The sequence below is a fragment of the Lagenorhynchus albirostris genome, chromosome 1 (assembly GCF_949774975.1).
Source record: "Lagenorhynchus albirostris chromosome 1, mLagAlb1.1, whole genome shotgun sequence".
NCBI lineage: Eukaryota > Metazoa > Chordata > Mammalia > Artiodactyla > Delphinidae > Lagenorhynchus > Lagenorhynchus albirostris.
This window is the reverse complement of record NC_083095.1, coordinates 34336029-34361336: the sequence shown is the minus strand read 5'-3', so window position 1 is coordinate 34361336 and position 25308 is coordinate 34336029. Positions and strand designations below refer to the sequence as shown.

General features: G+C 41.6%; 2 protein-coding genes across 3 annotated transcripts in view; one reads left to right on the top strand and one right to left on the bottom strand.

Moving 5' to 3' along the window:
- ARG2 (arginase 2) overlaps nt 1-1908 on the top strand; it is a 43290-nt gene extending 41382 nt beyond the window's left edge. For both annotated transcript variants that reach the window (XM_060140719.1, XM_060140711.1), the window contains exon 8: nt 1437-1908. In XM_060140719.1, the coding sequence (XP_059996702.1) occupies nt 1437-1642 (206 nt within the window). In that variant the 3' untranslated portion in view covers nt 1643-1908. The remainder of the gene's footprint in view (nt 1-1436) is intronic.
- Nucleotides 1901-24746, bottom strand: VTI1B (vesicle transport through interaction with t-SNAREs 1B). The gene is made up of 6 exons (XM_060140765.1): nt 24484-24746; nt 10134-10192; nt 7793-7984; nt 5419-5592; nt 3782-3843; nt 1901-2200 (listed from the first exon to the last, which is right to left on the bottom strand). Exons 1-6 carry the CDS (start codon nt 24596-24598, stop codon nt 2104-2106), a joined length of 699 nt encoding a protein of 232 aa, XP_059996748.1. The 5' UTR covers nt 24599-24746; the 3' UTR covers nt 1901-2103.
- Nucleotides 24747-25308: the final 562 nt, after the last annotated feature.

Below are 25308 nucleotides of genomic sequence, written 5' to 3'. Positions count from 1 at the left end.
TGTCCTTGGCCAGTGAACCTGGAAGTTCAGTTCTCCATTCTGGTTCCCAGTAACACAACTTAGAGCACAGGCTGGTAACCTCTAGCACTTAGATGGGGCAGTGGTCATGCCGTGTCCCTCCCTCCCCTGCTGCAATGTTATTCTAAAAGGCTGTCTGTCCTGACACTGTCAACTAGATAGATAAAGCAGTTTGCTTAAATTAATTTACAAGGTGGCAATAGTCTAGAAACATGGGTAATATATATTTTTAATAGCTTGTACCCTCTTGATTTACTTCTGGGCTACGAAAAGGTCCACGTTTAGTCAGTGGAAATCAGACACACAAGCCATCAGACACAGATGAACGTGCAGGCAGGGATTGGTGGAAATGCTATAGTAACATACCTGCTCATTGTAGTTTTGCACAGCACAATGAACTCTGCATTGCTAATAAGGGACGGCACACTGAGCGGACGTAACAGCACTGAATATAACATGTATCGGTACTATAATGTAATATTGGTAAACCAATAGGTATATTCACCCCTGCTTCCAGGCTTTACGGCCTCCCTAAATATTCGGATACTTATATTCTCCAGTGCTAGTTTCTTCAGATGACTCTTGCAGGAGGTAGATTAACTTCATCCAGAATAACCAACTATATATACCTAGAAGTATATATATATGTATATACGTATGTACGTATGTACTGGGGTGGTGGTAGAGGGCAGGTCTGGATAGATTCTTTTCTGGTCTAATCTTCCCATCTCAAACCCTTTGGCACAAGTTCCCAAACTGTCACAGAAGGTAACTGGAGTTCAAATTAAAGTATGACCAAGTCTTCCCTTGACCAAGTGCAAGATGCTGGGTTAGTCTGATGGGAGACCTAAAAACTGTGTCCGAAGTGGAACCTGCCCTCAGAGCTCAGGGGTGAGAGTGAGATATGCAGTAATAACTATACTTTAGGGCACATGGTGCCTTAAGAGATACAGATGCAGCAAAAGAGTTCAAAAGTGGGAACCGTGCTCTGGCTAGTGAGATGTGAGAGATCTGCTCTTCATGCAACTACAGGCAGGCATCTAGGAGGGCCCGGAAACACTGGAAATGACACATTTTCCCGACTAGGTTGGAAACTCTTGCTACCACCCCCCTACCCCCCACCCCGACCCAGCTCCTACGCGAACCGGAAAGCCTGTCAGCTATGCCTGTTACGTTCACTGAACAGGGATAATTGATTTTATTACCTTAAAGGTTTCTTTCAATCCTACTCTGGTATATGAGTGTTTTTAACTTAAATTCATGCCCAAGAGAATGAGGAATAAGGGGCTTCCTGATGGTGGATAATTTTATAGTAGAAAATAACTTGTTTTTTACCTTAGCTTGTTCTACCCAGGTGGGACGACTCTCACTGAAAGTAGCAGCTAGAAAGTTTTTTTGGTCATACTTTGTTCTTTCAGGGTTGCTCTCAGCACTGGATCTTGTGGAAGTCAATCCTCGGTTGGCTGCGTCGGAGGAAGAGGCCAAGGCTACAGCCAGCCTGGCAGTGGATGTGATTGCTTCAAGTTTTGGGCAGACAAGAGAGGGAGGGCACATTGTCTATGACCAACTTCCTACTCCTAGTTCACCAGATGAATCGGAAAGTGAAGAACGTGTAAGAATTTAGGAAATACTGTGTGCGACACGTGTCTGTCGCGATGGGCATTCCAGAGTTGGGAGGCATTTGTGGTTGACAGATACTAAATGATCGTCTGGGTCAGTACTGCCTTAATGAGAACATTTGTGCATTCTCACAATTGTAAAGTTTCCTTCCCCTTCATTTTGGTGACCGATAATACTGCTGTAAATGTATTTGGTTTTTTGAAGCTCACAGGGTATTAATATGTTAGAGCACTATGTAAACTTAAAGAAGTCATAAACAGCATTTACTACCTTGGTATATCATACTGGTCTTATTGCTGTTCCTTCACATTTAAGTGGTTTTCCATCTTCCTCCCTCCTCCCACAGTCTGGCTACACAGTGCCTTCTTGAACCGTTAGCTCACAGCAACAGTAAGATTTTTCCACGTCTCTAACACCATTCACAGAGTCACAGTCCTGGTCCACAAACCGTTCCCTGTAGGAGGTTCAGTGCTTGTGAAAGAATCTGTAATAAACCAGGCCTCCCAGGATGGCTAGCTCCAGTAAGATGACAATGGAAAGTAGCAGCTTGTTGGTTGTCACTCTACAAGGAGAAGCAAAGTGGGATGTAGTCAGAAGTCTGGATAACCTATTTCTTTCCATTCTTAATACTTAGGGGTTTGACCTGGGGCCAAGGCCAGATACTGTGAGGCAGACTGAATTTTTGATCACGTAGCCACTTAGTATTACCAGCTAAAGAAACTTATAAATAATTACTATCTACCTCACAGAAATATTGAAAATTGGGGCAACAGATACCAAAGCATATAAATGTTTTTTCTACAATGTCTTCAAATGGTAGTTAGTACTTCACTTTAAAAATAGTTTTTCTATGAGCAGCTAGTTCGAAAAATATTAAATATACATATGAAGAAGTACACCATTTCTGAAATCAGGTTGAATCATATTTCAAAACAGCAGAAATACAAACCCACTACCTAACCATCTAGAGCTGCACTGATTGATTACATAATACAGCTGTGAGCACACATTAGGAGAAGGGTTGGCGACAGACACTCCAGTGCTGAAGTCCAGCTCGGGTGGGGAGAGGGGTTCCTGCTTTAGGATAAGTAACTAACTAGAAGCTGAGTAGTGCCTTTCAATCTCTTATGAACTTCTTGCCCTTTTTACTTTCTTCCTCTATGGGTACCTTTATAAAGGCAGTAAATTTTTTGAAGCTCCTATACTCTTTTCTTAACACAAAAAATCTCATCACTCTAAACTGAACGTATTCCCCTATTCCACAAGGAATTTGCCACCGTTTAGGAAAATCCCACGCTCCTGCTTGTTTCATGACTCGACTGTAGTTTGTTTCATGCATACTTACACCCACTTACCCCAAATTCAGCCTCAGTGGCAATACTTCCTTTCTGCCCCTGGTTTTGTTGCTGTCAGCACTTACCTCAACGTTTTTTGTTTTTTTTTTTAAGTCAACTTCTACTAACAAGACAGAACTCCCAAATAAGGGGTTGACTCCCATGAAGGGCAAGCAGAGCCAAAAGCAAGTACGAAGCAGTAGCAGTGAAAAGTTTTCTAATTAAGTTTTTACAGATTTATTTCCAGGAATATGAAGCTCTATTCCCATGTGCTGTCTTCTCTAAGGAAAGTAAGCTGGGATTACAAGTCCTTCCAGGGACTTCCCTGGTGGTGCAGTGGTTAAGAATCTGTCTTCAATGCAGAGGATGCGGGTTCGATCTCTGGTCGGGGAACTAAGATCCCACATGCTGCGGGGCAACTAAGCCTGCGCGCTGAAACTACTGAGCCTGTGCACCACAACTAGAGAGAAGCCTACGCACCACAACTACTGAGCACGTGCACGGTAATGAAAAAAACATCCCGCATGCCGCAACAAAGAGCCTGCGTGCTGCAACTAAGACCCAAAGCAGCCAAATAAATAAATAAAATAAAAGTCCTTCCAATGGACAAAGTTTCCACTGCTCTAAATCAGAGCAGTATATATACTTTTAACAAAGGACTTTGTCCTGGGATATTTAACTATATGATATTTTTTATTTCTTCTGCTTTATTAGCACCTTTGCCAGTCACTGTTTAAAGCTTTGACATTCTTGGCTGAAAGATATTAGAATTAAGAGAAATTAATCTTGTGACTATTTTTAAAACTTACTTTCTGGACATTGAACGGAGAATCTTCCGACTTTTGCTCAAGTTTTCACCTGTGTTTACCAGCTGAGAAGAGAAAATAGCAATTATTTCCCCCTTCTTTCGAAAGTACACACTATAGAATTGAACATTCCTAAATTGACAGTGGGCATTAAGGGGTATATGTTGAAAAACTCCCAGAAATCAAATCAATTTAAATGATGGCCTCTGCATATAAGCAGAAGAAACTGGAAAGGATAATATACTTTAGTACTTATCAAGTAGGCCTAGGAATTATTATATCCCAAGGTTGCTGTGGGGAGACTTCTGGGACTGGGCTAATCTTTCACCTTGACTACTCAAAACAAAGTCTTCAAGTGTACCTGCCGGTAACTGACGTAACTGAGCAACTTAAGATTTGAATTTCATCAGCCAAACTCCAGAAGAGCCTCTTGAGTTAATGTTTGTTTTTGCAGGCTGGTGGACTACCATTTTTGGGATCTGGTTCTTTCTTTTTTCTTTATCCCTTTAAGAGACACACTGAATTGTGAAAGGAATTAAATATTTTTTAAAGCCTTTTTTATTCCCTTTTGGTTGCCTGTTACTAATCTATATAGCTGGAGGATATTTCAACAGATGCCACCTGCCATCTGTTCCTGTTCCCCAGCGACCTTGTTAAGTTGATCTCTCAGCTCATTTCTCAGCTTTTAAGTTCAACTAATCCACCTGGTTAAGTTCAGAAGTGAAAAAAACACACAATCTGTAAAACAAATTGCCTTCTCTACAGCTTAACTTGAATTCGGTACTTTATTGTGGATTTTCACTAAGGAGGGAAAGGGGCATCATTTTGACTTAATTTTAAGAATGGAGAATTATAGCTACTAAGCTGGAAAAATAACTCAGTGTGGGGATTTCAGATGATTTTCTCATATATCTAAGTCTTGCCCACAGTATCTGTTTTTCAGTTTGGATCTGCCTCATGCTCTTAAGAATACAGCATTCCATTGGCAAGTTGTACTATTTTTAAAATTCCTTTGCAGATGGTACAGAAAGGAAGGAATGAATTGTTTTCCAGAGCCTCTTAGAGTGTAGTAGATTAGACACCACAGTATAGTCATCATTTGGCCTGAGTATTTGTTTTCTTCTCACAATGATCTCCCTTACCTTAGGTAACAGTAAAGAGTTAGAGCCCAGAATTGAACCTCTCTAAATTGTCAGTAGTACTATTTTATGACATGTGGAAAATAGCCTTGGCTCTAAATGACATGAAAGCATCATCTACTTAAAGCGATCTTAGCTTTCCTAAGAATAGCAGATGTTCTACTAGACATATGAGAAATGAAAATCTGATTCATAATACAGGACCTAGTAAAAGGATGGAGTGGCTACAATCTTATTTGATAATCTTCAATAAATGCAGAAATTGGATTTCTGCAGTCCACCCCCTACCCCCCCCATGACTTCTAAATCTTAGAAGTAAAATTACTTCCAAGGGGTATCTTTCAGCCAAGCAAACTACAGACAGAGAAAAGAGTAAGAACCTAAAAGGTCATACCCTGAATTTGGAACTGTGGTAGCTTCTGGCACTAGCAAGGCATCGGGGTGTAACGGGCCCACCTACTTTCCCCACTCTTGCCCCTCTCCCCATCCACTCAGACTTACTCTACTCTTGGTACGTTCCAACTGTTCACGTTGCTCCCCCAGTTCTTCTATGATTTCTGAGCCAATCTGGTCAGTCTCTGCAGCAATCCGATGAGAACGCTCAATACTCTGGGTGGCCCGGTTCAGGCTGTCAGTGCCTTGCAGAAGCAATGCCCTTTGAGGCTGTAGCCGATTCTGACAACAGTATGGAAGGGAAATGTTATACTTCTTCCATTATAAATGAAGTTATAAGAAGGAATATCGTGTGCAATAATTTTCATTACTTTTAAGGCAACCAAAGATGCTAACAAATCAAACTAAAAGAGAACCTGGGATTCAATCTAGGATCATAATACCTCCCAATTCACTGCTTCTTACACTTAAGTGAGGCAAGAAAAGGATTAATCACATCAGAGCATTTTCCCTGTGCTCCTGATGAATTTGAACTGGTTCATGTGCTTTCTGGACTAGCAACTTCTGAGAGGCAATGGCCCTGATGTGGGGTACAGTAGCTTCCCCAAAATGCATACAGCCTGTAATTTTGAGAGAGCAAACCAACTAAACTCTACCGCCCTAGAAATAGTTTAGTTCACTGAAAATGCCCACTGATTGGTATTGAGGATTGAGGGACCATGAATAAGCTATTTGTTTTCAGCACATATAGAACTCATTTAAAAGTGTGAGACACTACCACATTCTGGGAAAAAAGTGGCTACACTCTTGGTAAGCCTCCAAAAGAATTTCACCTTAGGCCAAACACAGAAAACAAAAACTGAAGTTGTTGCACTGGTGATTTGCTCTCAGGGAAGGTAATATCTGGAGCCAAAAAAGCTGCCCTAATTTCCCAAGCACCCTATTTCTAAATCTCCACCAAAGTTTTATTCCACCTATAATCCTAAGCACAGAAGGCATAAGGACAGAAGTAGCCTTTGTCAGGCCAGAAATAACCACTGACAGAAATGGATGCAGCTCTAAGTTCTCAGCTATTCAAAGCACGCATGTGCACACACTCAAAAAGGGGCTGGCTCACAAGGCCTATTACTGAGCAGGTGACTATTAGCACTAGACCCCACCACCAAGAAGGCAAAAGATGCATCCCCAGATCAGAAGCAACAAGAAGGCTTTTCAGTTCATATATGGCATATGAACAAGTGGATGAGGAAACCAATGAATGAGGCTGAAATAAATCCCAGTTACATTGGCTTATAAAGCAGCAGGAAAAAGGGGTTTTAAAAATAAAAGATGGGGATTTTCAACTGATTAGGCTTAAAAAAGAACAGGAAGAGACAGTAAGGTCACACAAATCAACCCCAGATTCGGAACAATAATTCTACTGCAGGTGGTTTGTATATCTAAATAGTTTCTGAAACTAATAATTTTAAAGCAAAATTATTATTTGGAATTATCTCCCCCCTTTTTGTTTTCAGGGCTTTTTGGGTCACAAATGACCAAAGTCACTATACACCTTTCATCTCACTTTAACAAGCTCTACTTGCCAGCCTTTTCTCACCCTCCTTTCACAAGTGAATTTTGAAAATTTAACATTCTCAAATACTCTAGTTTTGACATCAGGAATGTCAGGCTAGTATCATTTGAATATCTCTTAAACTATATTCAGGATGTATCATGAAATAGGATTTGTTTAAAATTGTGCCGTTAGCCTTTCTACATCCGTGCAGTCTGCACTGGTGGGCCCTGTTCACTTCTCTCCCACATTACTGGTCAGGCCATTTCTACTTTGTGGTGTGGAATATAATCCCAAATGTAACACATAAAATTTAATCTTTGTGAAGTTTTATTCCTTTAACCGTGTTCTCTAGACAGTTTGAGAATACAGGTTTTCAGCTTAGACAGTCTAATTTTATAAATGAGAATACTGGAGGCTAGAGATCAGTCTGGCTCACTTTCTATCACAACAAAGTAAGGTGTTAGCCCGCTTTTTAAGAAGCAGCCTGCTTTCTCTACTGTATCTGGGCTGTTGGGCCATCCTGATATAAATGTAAGGGAAAGCATGGGTTAATTTTGTAACAATACTCTGATAAATTAAAAGCCTAACTGAACTTTGGGGGCATATGTGAGAAAGAAACTGGATCAATGAGTCAGACTACAGAGTCCAGATGTAATATGAATAGGTAACACTTGTGTATCACCACTACACACCAAGCACTGTTTTATACATAAAGGATACAAAGAAATCTAAACAAGCAAATTGTTTGGCATGATCTGCATTAAATTCAGTAGAGGTGGGCACCCAAGGGGAGAAGGGGAATTGGATTTAAGAAAGAGGATAAGGTGGAAAAAAAGTCAAGTATGCACTGATGACATGAACTGTACTCTACAATATGGTTAATCATTGTACCACAGACCAGTAAGGGAAAAGACAGCTGAAGCTTACCATGTGCTCATTCTCTACAGCATATGTACCATATTTCATGTCTCCTCGACCCCCAGGAGTGGCTGTCAAAGGTGTGCTTCTCACTTCCCGATGGAGTTTGGCAAGGTCCTTCCGGTAGGTTCGAAGCTTAGACATCATAGGGTTACGAAAAGATAGGGGGGCATAACGTAGTTCCTCTTCCATCTCTGCCAGCTAGGAAGGCAGAAAGTAGTGAGTAGATGGTCTGCTGTTCTCTCTCATATGGGTAATACGTCTAGTTTGGACTAATCAAACCACAGATCACCGTAAATAAATACTCAACCATGTGGTCCAGGAGGGCAGGAACCACATGTGACACGTTCACTTCATTACTCTTAGTGCCTGGCACAGTGCCTAGCAGGCATAGAACAGGCCTTCAAAAAGTATGTGATGAATGAGTGAGAAAACTAACAAGTACCTTATAGCTTATTAAACATTTTTTACATGCATTCTCTCATTTATTCCTCACAACAGATCAATAAGGTAGGAAATACTACTTCTACTTCATATATAAGACTTGATGAAACCTGCTCAAGATTACGTAACAAGAGAAGTCAGGATTCAAAAATCTTCAAATTCTCTTTTCGGTATACCAAGTTCTTAGCGTGTTATGGTTCAAGTGCTTTCATGAAGCACTCTGAGATCTACTGTACTAAAAATGCTAGGGGTATGGCATCAAGGTTCTTCCCTTCCTCCTCCTTCTGAAAATCAACTGTTTGTCTCCATGTCAGAATAACCAGGGGTCCAAATCATTCCCATTTTTCTGGGATAAGTAAACTGTAACACCTAGACCCAATTTACAGGAAGCCGTCTGTCTGGGATGGCCAGAGTAGGACTGGTTAATTTTTTTAAGTTCAGGGAAAGAAAGTATCTAAGCACCAAACAAATAAATTGGTATTAATTAAAAGGTTTTTGAAATGCTACCAAGATGTTAAGTGAAAAAGAAGACTGGCTCTGTAACAGGTATCATGGATATGCCCAGCTGTACACAGGTATTAGAAAAGTTTCTGGTACTCCCATTATGAAGGAGATAGTTTCCACAGTCTGGTAGGCTGATCCTTCTTAAAATAGATGCAGAATAGAGAAAAGGATGCAGATAAGCTTAACTTCTCAGAACTGCATTGAGATAAGGAAGTTGTTCTTCAACAAGCAATAAAGAAGTTCTCTGGCTTAAAAAGAATTTTTCAGTCTACTCTGGAGTAGCAAATACTAGGGGCAACTATTTCTTTGGAGTACTACCAGGGACCTGGATTTTAGCTCCAGCCTCCTAAAAGGTTTTGCTGAAGCCAGAGCACAATGATATGGAGAACAGAGGACCCTTACTTCGAAAAGGTGAGAGCAAAACTTGCTTTTTGTTTCTTTGTTTTTTGTTGTTGTTAAAGAAAAGGCACAGATTAAGAGAGAAGCAGTTCTTAAACTGCTCAGCAACCTGGACCAACATCTGACAAGCTTTGGGTCCTGACTGGGAACTCATCCTGTCCATGCATGCCTTGCCCAAGGTACCAAATCCTCCTGTCTTTTAAAACAGAAGGGAACAGGGACTTCCCTGGTGGTCCAGTGTGGTAAAGAATCCGTCTTCCAATGCAGGAGACGCAGGTTCGATCCCTGGTCAGGGAACTAAGATCCCACATGCTGCTGGGCAACTGGGCCCACGAGCTACAACTACTGAGCTCGCACGCCTCAACTAGAGAGCCCACGTGCTGCAAACTACAGAGCCCACGCGCCACAACTACAGAGCCCATTACTAGAGAGAGAAAAAAAACCCACACGCCACAACTAGAGAGAAGCCTGCCCACCACAACGAAAGATCCTGCGTGCTGAAACTAAGACCCGGCGCAGCCCCCAAAATAAATAAATAAATAAATAATAAAATAAAAACTACACTGGCATATATGCAAAATTCAACACTCTCCAAAACAAACAAACAAAAAAACAAAACCCCCAAAACCAGAAGGGAACATGGCTAGAACCACCTCTGAGCTCCATTTTGTGTGACAGTAAATTTAACAAAGGAGAATAACTGATCTCAATGGCCACCTTTTAAAATGAGATTTTAAAAGACCACCCAGGCAGAAGTATGAGAATGTCCTTATTACAGCAGCAATGTATTATCAAAGACTCATTTCAGGAGGGTCTCCAAGTTTTACCCATTTGTGTTTGCCCCTCAACACCCAGCCCCATCAACTGGCCTCATTTGGTAAGAAATAATCAAAAGCAAGATCAATGGACAGGAACAGTTAATTTGTGATCAGGTCACAAGCATTACTTCTGGAAAAGACCAACAAACATGAAGAAGATATAAGGACTTGTTCCTTCTTCTCACCGTTTCATTTGCTTCCTGTTGCTTTTCATCAAAATCTCTGATCAACTTCTTCTTCTCTTCTGGAAAAGACAGACAAGTTTTCAATGCTCAGTCCTGCTTCCAAACATTCCTAGAGGCTATACCCCCTGCTTAGAATAAACTCCACATTCCTTTCCTGAGGGTACTATTACAGTACTTAATCACCCCTAAAAGACATTTAGAAACCTGGGGGAACTAGTTATCACAGTAACTGGGGGGAAGGGAGAGGGACGGTATTACCATTGGCATTAAGTGTCCAGGGAACAAGAATATCTATGCTATGGACAGTCCTGCATAACAATGATCTGGCCCCAAAGACCAACAGCATCCCTACTAGGAAAGACAACAGGTCTAAATCAATCATTGTCAGTCTTTTTTCACCCATCCTAACAGGAACCAGGCACACTTTCATCAATAAGAATGTTTAACAATACTAGTTCTCTGAAATCTTTGTCCCCATTTTCACTCCCACTGTAAATCACATCTCTATATTAACCCTTATCCACTGCTGTTCTGCAAAACAAATTCAAAACCCACCTACTCTGCTCGCTGGAGAGACTGCATGGTATATAGCACAAGTTTCTTAGCCACACCCACGGGCAGTGGTATGGGAAATGACGTAAAATACCACTGACTCACACAGGGAAAGTCACTCCTTGTTCAGTACTTTGCATCATATCATTTTAGTGCTAGTATGTCTTTAACAACTAAAAATTACTAATCTCCCCTTTTAACAAAAACAGAACAGGCTTTAGCTTCAAAGCAATAACATCTAACTAAAACAGCACTGTTTTGCCTTCACTGTATTTTTTCTGATCATTTAGATAGGTTCTATAGATTTTCCATTTAAGGTAGTGATATAAAATTTCCTTTTAAAGTAACTTTATGTATTAAATAAATGCATTTTACATGAAATACTCATATAAATAAAATGATTAATTATAGTAAAAATGGTGCTTGGACACAGCAAAAATGTTGAAGGGAGTACTGGCATGCTGTCACCTGGTAAACATCTGTATGGGGGAAGTGCTGGTGAGTAAAGGGGCTTAGGTTCTGGTTCTAGCTTTGGGTCTGACTCAACATGTAAGCTTGGATAATTCTCTTCATCTCTTTGGGACCTAACCTCCTTCCTTGGCTATAAAATGAGGAGGTAGATCATACCTAACAGGCATAGCTTTTTTTTTGGCTGCATTGGGTCTTCATTGCAGCATGCGGGCTTTTCTCTAGTTGCGGCAAGCGGGGGCTACTCTTCGGTGCGCAGGCTTCTCATCACAGTGCCTTCTCTTGTTGCGGAGCATGGGCTCTAGGCACGCGGGCTCAGTAGTTGTGGCTCACAGGCTCTAGAGCACAGTCTCAGTAGTTGTGGCACACAGGCTTAGTTGCTCCATGGCATGTGGGATCTTCCCAGACCAGGGCTCAAACCCGTGTCCTCTACATTGGCAGGCGGATTCTTTACCACTGCGCCACCAGGGAAGCCCTAATAAGCATATCTAACAAGCAAAAATTAGTCCTATTTATGAGGAGTTTTTTTTTTTTTAATGTATACATCCAAATGAATGTTCTCCCTGGAAATCTATACATAATCTACTTATTACCACAAAGTTGTCATTGCTTACAATATTTTTTGAACTCATCTTTTGGAATTATGTTCACAATCTGGGGATATAGTTTTCTTTAATTGTGGTAAAATATATACATAACAGAAAATTTACCATTTTGACTTTTTAAGTATACAGTTAAAGGGCATTAAGTACATCCACAATGTCGTGCAACCATCACCATTATCCACCTCTAGAACCTTTTCATCATCCCAAACTGAAACTCCATACCCATTAAACACTAACTCCCCATTTCCCCTCTCCCTGGACTCTGGTAACCACCATTCTACTTTCTGTGTCTATGAATCTGACTACTCTAGGCACCTCATATAAGAATAATCTTACAATTTCACTTACCATAATGTCTTCAAGGTTCATCCATACTGTAACATGTATAAGGACACGGTCTTTTTTTTTTTTTTCGGTACGCGGGCCTCTCACTGTTGTGGCCTCTCCCGTTGCGGAGCACAGGCTCCAGACGCACAGGCTCAGCGGCCATGGCTCACGGGCCCAGCCGCTCTGCGGCACGTGCGGTCTTCCCAGACTGGGGCACGAACCCGTGTCCCCTGCATCGGCAGGCAGATTCTCAACCACTGCGCCACCAGGGAAGCCCAGGACACGGTCTTTTAAAAAGCTCAATGCGATTTCTAAATACAAGCCAGCACTTCCATCAACTGAAGAAAGAGCAATCTTTTCCAATGCCAAGAAAACAGCTGAGTTGCGCTTACAAAGGGATGGCACGTGGGTACTCGACATGCTGTCCTAAGATTTTCTTGGATAATTCTGTTTACCCTGATTTTCATCTCACACCTTGACTTTAAAGCCAAATACCATGTAAGATGTAACACCACTGTAATGCTTTATATGGATTTACATTTTGTTAATCACAACAGCATCTAGCATGTCAGCTGTCCACTGCTTTTCAAATGATCATAAATCATTTTGCTTGTGTATATTCTATATTCTCAACTTGAGATCAAGCTCCTTCTGAGTAGAGAAATTTACTTTTTCTTTTATACATCCCATAGCTTCTAGAACTCTAAACCTGGTAGGGTACTCCTTAGACACTGCTATTGCTTACAAGAGCAAACGACAATGCACCCTTTACTAAGCTGCCTTCGTTGTCATGTGCCATTCCCTAAATAGGTACTCCAGGTAAACTATTTCTCACTACACACCACTCACAAAACCCAGGGTTTTTGTTTTGTTTTGTTTTGTTTTGTTTTTGCGGTACGCGGGCCTCTCACTGCTGCGGCCCCTCCCCTTGCGGAGCACAGGCTTCGGATGCACAGGCTCAGCGGCCATGGCTCACGGGCCCAGCCGCTCCGCGGCGCATGGGATCTTCCCGGACCGGGGCATGAACCCGTGTCCCCTGCATCGGCAGGCGGACCCTCAACTACTGCGCCACCAGGGAAGCCCAAAACCCAGGGTTTTTTGTTTAAAAAAAAAAAAAAATAGGAGAAAGTTCAGCCCTGGCAAAGGGCCTATATCTTGACTAACCATGATGTAACTGAAATAAGTGCCAAAGCAGCTGTTATTATCCTTGAGTAGTCTGCGTTTTCAGCTATCAGCAGTGAAATAATATCTGCAGTCAAGAATGGCCACTTCCATGGAGAGCTATCATATTATTTTGTAACAAGCATTCACTAAAGTGTTGAGTGTCGTCACTCCTCTGAATAGGCACATCTCCAAACTCAAGCACACTCACTTCTGATCCAAGATGACAGTATTCTCTAAGTGCATTCCTGTCCTAGATTTTTCTACATCTCTATTAGTCATAAATTCTCCTCCTTTATTCTTTCTTTGTTAAAAGACATGAAAATCTGCATTCCTAAGAATGACTCAAAGAAAGTAGCTACATAAATAAGAGTGGGGGGGGGAAGGAGGCAGCACACAGAATCTTGATCCTTTCACTAACTTCCCTGCATGATTCTGTTATTCTCAGTCTTTTTGGAATACTCTGCTCTCTATCTAATTTCATAAGGCATGCATTCTACTAGGAGTGCTCTACAACTTATATACTTTTAAAGGTTCAAGAGGTTAAACCCCTACCCAACTGAGAGGTATCAATAGCTGTTCCTTTATGCTTTAGACTCAGAATTCTGAAATCAATGAATATAAGAGCTGAGATGGACCTCAGAGATCATCTAGTCTAACCTTCTCATTTAGCAGTTGAGGAAATTAGAGCCTGCAGAAACTGTCTTCCCCAAGGCCACAGAAGGAGTAGATGTGTAGCAACACTAGTTCCAGAATGCAAGTCTCCTGACTCCCAACCCAGTGCTTCTGTACACTATAGTGTGGAGGGGCATTTTCGTGATCCCAGGTATACAGGTATAATATGTTCAAACCTCTTAACCTCTTAATTTTTTATGGAGTTAGAATTAACACTACAATCAACTACAAAACAACAGGACTGATACTGGGTAGAACAGATACCAGAAACAAGAGTGAGCTACTCCAAATAACACTATCCCCTACCCCACATGCCTTCCCAAACCCTTCACCTGTGACTGACTCACTCTGAAGCTGAATGTTTGGTAAACTGGGTGGATGGCCGCACAATGCCCGGACATGGAATAAAATGGAAACACCCAGCTCTGAAAGTGCTAGAGGAAACCTACCTCATGTTCGACCAGGGTGGCAGCCTCTCTTTCTTATAGGCTATTTGAATTGCCAGCCCAAGAATGACTAACCTTGGTCCATCACAACTGTGGAAATAACTTCAGTTTCACCAGGATCTTTAAAATCTGTGATTAATGTTTTTGGCGCCCCATTGTGGCATTTCTAGGACCTACATCCTCTTTGTAGACCACATGGTTACCTGATCCTCTCTAAGCCTGTTTCCTCAACTATAAATAAGAAATATAACGGTACTGACCTCATACAGTTGTCTGAAAGAGTTAAAAGAGACAATACACGTAACAAACACATAACAAATGCCAAGCATATTAAGGGTTCAATAAATAGTATCTACCACTGTTTTTTAAAAGTAAATCCCTAGGTAGGAAAAACTAAGCAAAAACAAAATTCACCAAAGAATATGAAGAGTGTTGGAAAAATTAAAATTCTGCAGTTAGTGAGTAATTGTGTTTACCAACCTGCTACATATGGTCCTTCATAGTTATTATTTTTTCTGGTTTCTAAAATAATGGAGTCTCACGTATAGATACTGCGATTTAAGTGAATTAAAATGAAAAACTTTCAATAATTTTATAATGTTCATTAATAATGTGCCTTCAAAAAAAAATAATGTGCCTTCAGGTGCTACAAAACTAAAACTAAAAGTCATGACTATAGGTACTTACTCTATTAATTGGATAAGAATTTATAGCAGTCTGAGGTATTTGGAGAGACATCTTGATATGCTGCAAAGCTAAGACTAGAAATTATGGTTGTAGGTGCTTAATGTAATATTAAATGGATTAATAATTATCACATATGCTAATGGATTGTCATTGTCATACAAAATTCCTAAAGTAGAAAACATTGTGTCTGTTATCCTATCCTTTTTTTAAATAGGTATATAGATAGATAGATAGATTTTTAAAAGTGGTGAAACTGTGGAAAACATGGCAGAATAGAAATAAAATCACACTGAGTTTTTATAACCAATCATATATTATTACTATTTTCTTCCCAACAATTCACAGTATTTATACAATCATTCAACAAATATTTATAGAGCACCTAGTATGTACTAAGCACTGCTCTAGGTGCTTAGGATACATAATTAACCAAACAGACAAAATATAGAGCTTATGATAGAAGAGGGAACACTTCCAAAGTTTTTTAAGAGGCCAGCACTACACTGATACCAAAACCAGCGAAGAACACCACAAAAAAATTATAGGCCAATATCCCTGGTGAACACAGATGCAAAAATCCTCAACAAAATAATAGCAAACTGAATGGCATTTTCTATAGAAATAGAACAAACAATCCAAAAATTTTTAGGTAACCACAAAAGACCCCAATTAGCCAAAGCAATCTTGAAAAAGAACAACAAAGCTGGAGGCATCATGCTTTCTGATTTCAAACTACAGCTGACCCTTGAACAACAAGGGTTTGAACTGGGCGGGTCCACTTATACACAGATTTTTTTCAATAGTAAATACTACAGTACCACATAACCTGTGGTTGGCTGAATCTGCAGATAATGAGGAAACTTGGATAGGAGGGCCAACAAGTTACACTCAGATTTTCAGCTGCGCAGAGGGTTGGCACCCAGGGTCAACTGTATATTACAAAGCTATAATAATGAAAACAGTATGGTACTGGCATAAAAACAGATTCAAAGCTCAATGGAACGGAAAAGAGAGCCCAGAAGTAAGTCCACACATATATGGTCAATTCACTTACAACAAAGGAGCCCAGAATATACAATGGGGAAATGTATTAGGAAAAACCCAGTCTTTCTCCCTCCTATCTTTCTCTCCTGTATAGGAAAAAACTTAGTCCTTCCTCCTGTTGTTTGTTTCCCGTGTGTCTCCTTTACTACTCACAAAGAACACTTCACTTTTGGTCACCAAATGTATGGGTTTTTTCCCCACAGCAGCAATTCTCTGAGACACCAGCTGGGTGTCCTGCAATTCGACTCAATTCTGACGCTATCTACCCAGAGACAGTATCAGATTCCAGAGGTTCAGGGCTCAGTCCCACAAGACTGGCCCCACCACCAACTCAGATGCCAGTTGCAAGTAGTAGGTCCTCAGGTTACCCACAACTTCTGTCCAATTTGGTTACAAACTGGAGGTTCCCATGACCCCCTCCTCAGATTCAATTAATATGGTAGAGAGGCTCACAAAACTCAGAGAAGCACTTACTTAGGTTTACCAGTTTATTAAAGGACATGATAAAGGATACAGATGAAAAGCCAGATGAAGAGAGACATAGGGCAAGGTCTTGGAGGGTCTCTTTCCCCTCCTGTTCTGTCCCGCAGGACCTTCTGTCCCCGCAGAGTTGAGGTGCACCACCCTCCCAGTGTGGATATGTTCAACCACCTGGAAGCTCTCTGAGCCCCATACTACTGAAATTTTATGGAGGCTTCCTCACATAGACATGGTTAATTATTAATTCCATTTGAAGCCCCTTTCCCGTCTCCAGAGAAATGTGGAGCAGGACTGAAAATCCAAGCTTCTAATCATGGGTTGGTCTTTCTGGTAACCAGCTCCCATCCAGAAGCCACCTAGGAGCCCACCCAGAGCAGCCTCACTGAATAAAAGATGCTCCCAGAAATTACAAGGGTTTTAGAAGCTCTGTGCCAGGAGAGAGAGAAATATTTGTTTCCTGTTCCCTCACAGAAAAGGACAGTCTCTTCAATAAATGGTGTTGGGAAACATTTGACAGTCACATGCAAAAGAATGAAACTGGGCCACTATCTTTACACTATATACAAAAATTAACTCAAAAAGGATTAAAGACTTGAATGTTGACAATGATATTTTGGATTTGGCACCAAAAGTAAAAGCAACAAAAGCAAAAATAAACTAGCAGGGCTACATCAAACTAAAAGCTTCTGAGAGATCCTAGGCAAAACATGCTCTGGCATAAATTATACCAATGTTTTCTTAGGTCAGTCTCCCAAGGCAATAGAAATAAAAACAAAAATAAACAAATGGAACCTAATCAAACTTACAAACTTTTGCACAACAAAGGGAACCATAAACAAAACGAAAAGACAACCCACAGAATGGGAGAAAATATTTGTAAACGATGCAACCAACAAAGGCTTAATTTCCAAAATATGCAAACAGTTCATACAATTCAACGACAAAAAACAAACAACCCAGGGCAGGGTTTCCCTGGTGGCGCAGTGGTTGGGAGTCCGCCTGCCGATGCAGGGGACGTGGGTTCGTGTCCCAGTCTGGGAAGATCCCACATGCTGCGGAGTGGCTGGGCCTCTGAGCCATGCGTGTCCGGAGCCTGTGCTCTGCAACGGGAGAGGCCACAACAGTGAGAGGCCCGTGTACCGCAAAAAAAAAAAAAAAAACCAAAAAAGAAAAAAAAACAAAAAACCGCCAAACAACCTAATAAGAAATGGGCAGAAGACCTAAATAAACATTTCTCCAAAGAAGACATACACAGATGGCCAGTAGGCACGTGAAAAGATGTTCAACATCACTAATTATTAGAGAAATGCAAATCAAAGCTACAATAAGGTAACACCTCACACCAGTCAGAATGGCCATCATTAAACAGTCTACAAATAACAAATGCTAGAGAGGGTTTGGAGAAAAGGGAACCCTCTTACACTGTTGGTGGGAATGTAAATTGGTGCAGCCACTATGGAAAACTGTACGGAAAAGAGTTGCCATATGATACAGCAATCCTACTCCTGGGCATATACCCAGACAAAACTATAATTCAAAAAGATACACGCACCCCTATGTTCACAGCAGCACTATTCACAACAGCCAAGACATGGAAACAACCTAAATGTCCATGAACACATGAATGGATAAAGAAGATGTGGGATGTGTGTGTGTGTGTGTGTGTGTGTGTGTGTGTGTGTGTGTATGTGTGTGTATAAATAAATATATATAAAACATTGGAATATTACTCAGCCATTAAAAAGAATGAAATGCCATTTGCAGCAACATGGATGGACCTAGAGATTATCACACTAAATGAAGTAAGTCAGAAAGAGAAAGAGAAATACCATATGATATCACTTATATGTGGAATCTAAAATACGATACAAATCAACATATCTAAAAAACAAAAACAGGGGGACTTCCCTGGGGCTGCAGTGGTTAAGAATCCTCCTGCTAATGCAGGGGACACTGGTTCGAGTCCTGGTCCAGGAAGATCCCACATGTCACAGAGCAACTAAGCTTGTGCTCCACAAAACTACTGAGCCTGTGCTCTAGAGCCTGCGAGCCACAGCTACTGAAGCCCATGTGCCTAGAGCCCGTGCTCCACAACAAGAGAAGCCACTGCAATGAGAAGCCCGCGCATCGCAACGAAGAGTAGCCCTAGCTCGCTGCAACTAGAGAAAGCCTGTGCACAGCAATGAAGACCCAATGCAGCCAAAAATAAATTAACTAAAAAACAAACAAAACAGAACAGGGACTTCCCTGGTGGTCCAATGGTTAAGATTCTGTGCTTCCACTGCAGGGAGCAAGGGTTAAGATCCTATATGCCACGTGGTGCAGCCAAAAAAAAACCCCAAACCCAAACCCAAACCAAAACCAAACAAAAACAGACTCACAGATATCGAGAACAGACTTGTGGTTGCCAAGGCAGAGAGGGGGTAGGGGAGAGAAGGAATGGAAGTTTGGGATTAGCAGAGGCAAACTGTTATATATAGGATGGATAAATAACAAGGTCCTACTGTATAGCACAGGGAACTATATTCAATATCCTGTGACAAACCATAATGGAAAAGAATAGGAAAAAGAATATATATATGTATAGCTGAGTCACTTTGCTGTACAGAAGAAATTAACACAACATTGTAAATCAACTACATTTAAAAAAAAAAGGCAAAAAACACACACCAGAAAATACATTGCTTGAAAAAAAAAAAAAGCTTCTGGATAGCAAAAGGAAACTATCAACAAAATGAAAAAAATTTATTTACTGAGAGAAGATATTTGTAAATCATATATCCGATAAGGGGCTAGTATCCACAATATATAAAGAACTCATACAAATGAATAGCAAAAACCCAAACAATCCAATTATAAAATGAGCAGAGGATCTGAATAAACATTTTTCCAAAGAAGACATATAATGGACAACGGGTACATGAAAAGATACTCAACTTGACTAATCACCAGGGAGATGCAAATCAAAGACACAGTGAGATATCACCTCACACCTGTTAGAATGGCTATTATCAAAAAGACAAGAAATAACATGTGCTATAGAAATTCAAAGAAAGAGATATCAGTATGGCTGATAGCAGTTTTAAATGCCTTCATGAAAAGGATCAAATTAAGCAGTTTAAACATTTAAACTTCTTCTTGTTACTTAAGTAACAAGAAATAAACAAGAATGCCAATACATGCTGGCTGTGTGATCCTTTTAATATCATATGAGAAGGCATCTATAAGAGTGAACTGATTATCCATTTAAATAACTTCTTCAGGGGTCATTTTTAGAATTAGATTTGCTTATGTTTCCCATTAACAAAAGAATGATTCTCATGTAAATGTTAAAATTTTAAGCAGTGTTTTATGGACTGAGGCCAACATTTTCTTCTGGAGAAAATAGTCTCTACAATTGGAATGTAATTAATAGAAAACCATGATTTGATTTTCAAATCATTAGTTTCGTACATAAGCATTCATTCAATGAGTACCTGTTGAACATACCTACAGAAGATTAAATTGGCAGGTCAGATTTCACCTGCAGATTTGCTCTGTTTGGTCCGTAAAGCATTTGAAAAATATCTGAGTTGGGGGCTTCCCTGGTGGCACAGTGGTTGAGAGTCGGCCTGCCGATGCAGGGGACAAAGGTTCGTGTCCCGGTCCGGGAAGATCCCACATGCCGTGGAGCGGCTGGGCCCGTGAGCCATGGCCGCTGAGCCTGTGCGTCCGGAGCCTGTGCTCCGCAACGGGAGAGGCCAGCAACGGGAGAGGCCACAACAGTGAGAGGCCCACGTACCGCAAAAAAAACCAAAAAACCAAAAAAAAGGTAAACAAAACAAACAAACAAACAAACAAAAAATATCTGAGTTGGTGGCTCACAAATAAAAATCAAGAGGCTTCATGTATTTAAAAAAAAAGAAAGAAAGAAACAACATGTGTTGATGAGCTTATGTCCTAGTTCAGTGGCCTTCAAACTTGACAGGCATCAGAAATCCCCCAGAGGGCTGTTAAAATAGACTGTTAAAACAGTTAATGATTCAATAAGTCTTGGCTGGGAACCAAGAATGTGCATTTCTAACAAGTTTCCAGGTGATGCTGATGCTGTTGGTTCAGCGATCATACTTTGAAAACCACTGTTCTACTGAAAGGAAGATAAATAATATACTATAAATATCATAAATATGTAAAGTGTCTGGGCTTCCCTGGTGGCACAGTGGTTAAGAATCCGCCTGCCAATGCAGGGGGCACGGGTTCCAGTCCTGGTCCGGGAAGATCCCACATACTGTGGAGGAATTAAGCCCGTGCGCCACAACTACTTAGCCTGTGTGCCACAACTACTGAAGCCCGCGTGCCTAGAGCCCATGCTCTGCAACAAGAGAAACCACCGCAATGAGAAGCCCGTGCACCGCAACAGAGTAGCCCCCACGCACCGCAACTAGAGAAAAGCCTGCACGCAGCAATGAAGACCCAACACAGCCATAAATTAATTAATTAATTAATTTAAAAAACTATGTGAAGTGTCTAGTGTGTTAGAAGATACGTGCTCTAGAAAAAAAGGGAAAGTAGTGCAAGGTAAGGGTAGTTGTATACAGAGCTGGTATTCTTATGTTTTATATAAATAAAATATCCAATTTCCCATATAATAGGAATAATGGCTAATCGCTGTTACTACTGTTAGGCAGTATTTTAAGGGCTTTACATATATTAGCTCACTTGATCCTCAAAAAATCCCTATGAAGTAAATATAATGACTGATTCCCATTTTGCAAGGGAAACTAATTATGTTAAAGTAAGTTGTTCAAGGTCACCAAGCTATTAAGAGGTGGACCTAGGATATGAACTCAGGCAGCCTGGCTCTAGAATCCTTGCTGTTAAATATTACAATACACTGCCTTTCAACTCATGTATCTTCTTCATAAATGTTATTTTTAATGGTAGGAGAAGAAATATCTGTTAAGCTAGAATGGACATACGTTCTCTATTCTATGTAATCACTCTTGATGTTCTCATCCACAACCCAAACAAGCCTGCTTCTACTCTTACATTTCTTAAAATTATCATTCACTCAACTGACCAAGTGAGAAAATGCAGACATTCTTGAATCTGTCTCCCTCACTCCTCATGTCCAATCAGTATGGTTAATTTCTGTCCAGAATCACCTCTTGGATTTGGGACTCTCTAGAGTCCCATGTTACCTAGATGACTGCCATAAAGGCTCCTAACATGGTCCCTGGTATACAGATTCTTGTGCCTCTCTTTCATCCTCTACTCAGCCACCAGCATTCTCCTTCTAAAATTAAATCTAACCATATTAGTCAGCTATTTGAAGTCCTTTACTGATTCTCCATATCAAGTCTCAATGTCTTAATGTGACACTTAGGTCCCTTAACTGTCTGGCTGTGTCTTACTTTCCTCATCTATTACTATTCTCCCACACATACCTTTTTTTTTTTTAATGAAAGTGGCAGCCACTCTTTATTAAGAATCTTTTTTGTTTTATATCTTTATTGGAGTATAATTGCTTTACAATGTTGTGTTAGTTTCTGCTGTATAACAAAGTGAATCAGCTACATGTATACATGTATCCCCATATCCCCTCCCTCTTGCATTTCCCTCGCACCCTCCCTATCCCACCCCTCTAGGTCCCACACATATCTTAAGCTCCAGTAATAGTTGTGAATATTTGATTTTTTTCTTCCTTTGTTGCCTCTTCCCATTTCCCCTCTCAGGCAGACTCCTGTTCAACCCGTGACACTCAGTTAGAAGTTCCCCTTTCTGTGAAGCTTCCCTCTTGCTCCCCCACGCCCATGTTAGGTTTTTCTGTCATGGTCTCAAAACTATCTTAGGACTCATCACACACTTTGTTGTAAATATGCTCCCATTTAAGGCAAGAACTCTTGGAACTTCTCCGGGCTCAGGACACTAACTGATATGTAATTCTCAATAAATGTTTATTGAAAAAACTGAATTCAATTACAGAGCATAAGCTAAATGCAAGGGATGTGTTATGTACATTATTCAGTGCTTCATAATTCATGGTGGAAAATAAAGCTTCATTGGTGGAAAGCCTATGAAGTAGTCTCAGGACTAGAAAAAAGAGGAATCAGAGATGAGGCCTGGTGTGTTTGCTTAGTTAAATTCAACTTATTCGACAAATATTTATTGAGAAGTATGAATAAAGTAGTGAATAAGAAGACTAAAAGTTGTTGAAATTCTTATAACCTGCGGATATGTGTATATTCTATTTACTTACTCATTGAACAAAGCATTACCAGCAACTCGTGTTAGAGTATTTTGCACTTGGGTAGAAATTCACACCTTTTTGAGTGTCCTCTTTGCAGGAATTAGAAGTTTAGGTAGATGACAAAAGTGAATATAACTAACTCAGTTTTCTATTTTTCAAAACAGAATGTCCTTTGGCATTATTTAGCCTTACAGAAATAGACATTGCAAAATTTAACTCAACACAAGGCTGAAAAGAAGGTCTATTTTTCAACCATGTAAATCAGATCCCATCACTCTCCTGTTCTATATCCTTTAACTGCAAGCCACTACATTTAGAAAAAGATGCAAATCTTTCACCCTGGTGTACAAGGGCCCATATGCAATCTGACCCTGCCTACCTCTTTAAAGCCTCATCTACTACCACTAACTATCTCCCCTGCTCATTCCACCCCAAACACACTGCCTTCTTGTTCTTCCTAGAACATACCAAGCTCATTTCTGCTTAAGGACATTTGCAGTACTATTCTGTCCTGACACTCATTTCTCCCAGATTTTTGCGTGGCTTACTCCCTTACTTCAAGTCTCTGCTCAAATGCCGCCTCCTCAAAGAGGCCTTTCACAGCCACCCAACTTAAAATTAGAGCCCCCCATTCCTTGGCCCTGCTTTATTTTCCTGTATTGCCCTTAACACCACCTCTTAATATTTATATACTATCATCGACCCATCAGAACAGAGATTTGTAAGTCTTTTCACTGTAATGTGCAATATTACCAGCATCTAGGGACAGTGCCTGGCACGCAGCAGCCTCTCCCAGTAAATGTTAAACAAAGGTATGAATTTCATTCTCACCAGAGTCATTCAATTCATATGACCTTGGGTAACACACAGAGCAAACACTCAAGCTTTGACACTTAAGTAAAAGCAATAAAAGTCTCATCTGCTTTGCCATCAAGATCTATTTTTCTTAAGGCAAAGAACTATAGGAGACCTTCCTATACAGATTCAACTGGAAAACTCTTAGCTCCTCCAAGCAAAGCTTGCAGCACTCTGAATTTTGAAACCAAGGGGCAAGAGACAGTCTAAGCAGAGAGTTCATAAGGGGACCACACCTAAAGACCACAATCCTGATTTTAAAGACCAATCCCCCTCACGACTGGTTATTTACCAACCCCAAAAGTTATGATTCCCTTGGGTTCTTAACCCTTTTTGTGCTACAAATCCTCTGCCAATCTGGTGAAAACTACGGACCTCTTTTGAGAATAACACTGTTAAACGTATAAAACAAAATACACAGCAGAAACTAACACAACAATGTAAAGCAATTATACTCCAATAAAGATATTTAAAAAAAAACTAAAAAAAAAAGAGAGCTACAAAAGAAAACCCAATTCTACTCAAATACCGGATCGCAGGCTTAGGTCCCCTACACTCTTCTTGCCATAGTGAAAATGAAACGAGAAAAATCTGAAGGCTACAGGAGGATCAAGAGGAAGATGACACTCCGAGGTGCATCCCTGAGCACGCTAAGTGGCGGCAGGGAGATCCTGGGCGCCGGGACCCAGCCAGCCCTAGGGGGCGTGTCTGAGAATGAGAAACGGAGAGAAGGGAGGGAGGGCCTGGGAAGGGGGTGGGAGCTCTTCTTCCCAGAGCTGGCGGAGCTGGGTGCCCCTGGGCTCAGCCTGACTCCGCCTCACCTGTCCCAGCCGTCCCCAGGAGCCGCTCCGGCACCCCTCGTAGGTCTTCATGGAGACCGCGGAAGATCTCATGCAGTTTCTCGAAATGCTCTGAGGAGGCGGCTGAGTTGGCCATGGCGCAGGCCGCTCTCTAGCAGCGGCAGCCGAGATTCCGGGCACGGGGCCCGTTCCTACTCCGCCGTCAGCCGCCCAGCCGCGCAGGCATCCCGGCGACCGCCGCCACCGCAGCTCAGGACGAGGCGCTTCCGGGGCCGCGGCGGGGTCCTCCCGAGCCGGAACGCCCACCCCCTGCATGCCGTCACTGACGGCGCGCCGGGCGCCAAAGCCTGACGGAAAGTCGGGCGGGCTGCGCTGCCCGGGCTACTCCCGAGGGAGCGGTGGCGCTCGGCCGCGAGCGGCAGTCTCGGAACTCCGGAATTAGCCAGTCCGCGGTTGGGAAGAGCGCCACGGCGGAACGGACTGTGGGAACCCGCGGGCCCGGCGGCGCGGCCGCCTCTCTCCCAGGCCCCGCCTTCTGGCGAGGGGCGGACGCTGCAGTGCATGCCGGAGGCTGTAGTTCGGCACGGAAGACACTCAGACTCGGAAGTCAAGCATTGCTGGGGGCGGTAGTTCTGCCGTCGTCGCGGGCGTCAGCGTGACGCTGACGCGCAATGATTTGGTATCAGTAGGCGCCTGGTCGTTATCTTCTCAGTCGTCGCACTGTTTGGCCACCCTTACTTTCTCAGTTCACATTCCGACTGTTAGCTTTCAGTTCTTGGAAGATAGCTGGGCCAGGTTCCTACCTGCGCTTGAGCTTAAAGCACTTTTACTGGGGAGTCAAGTCAC

What these genes read in the sequence shown, in the direction of transcription:
- VTI1B (XM_060140765.1), bottom strand. Translation starts at nt 24,598, where the DNA reads ATGGCCAACTCAGCCGCCTCCTCAGAGCATTTCGAGAAACTGCATGAG. An exon ending in CTGTAGAGAATGAGCACATG is followed by an intron (nt 5,593 to 7,792) that starts GTAAGCTTCAGC and finishes TACTGTTGTCAG; the next exon opens with AATCGGCTACAGCCTCAAAG. An exon ending in TGGAACGTACCAAGAGTAGA is followed by an intron (nt 3,844 to 5,418) that starts GTAAGTCTGAGT and finishes TTCTCTTCTCAG; the next exon opens with CTGGTAAACACAGGTGAAAA.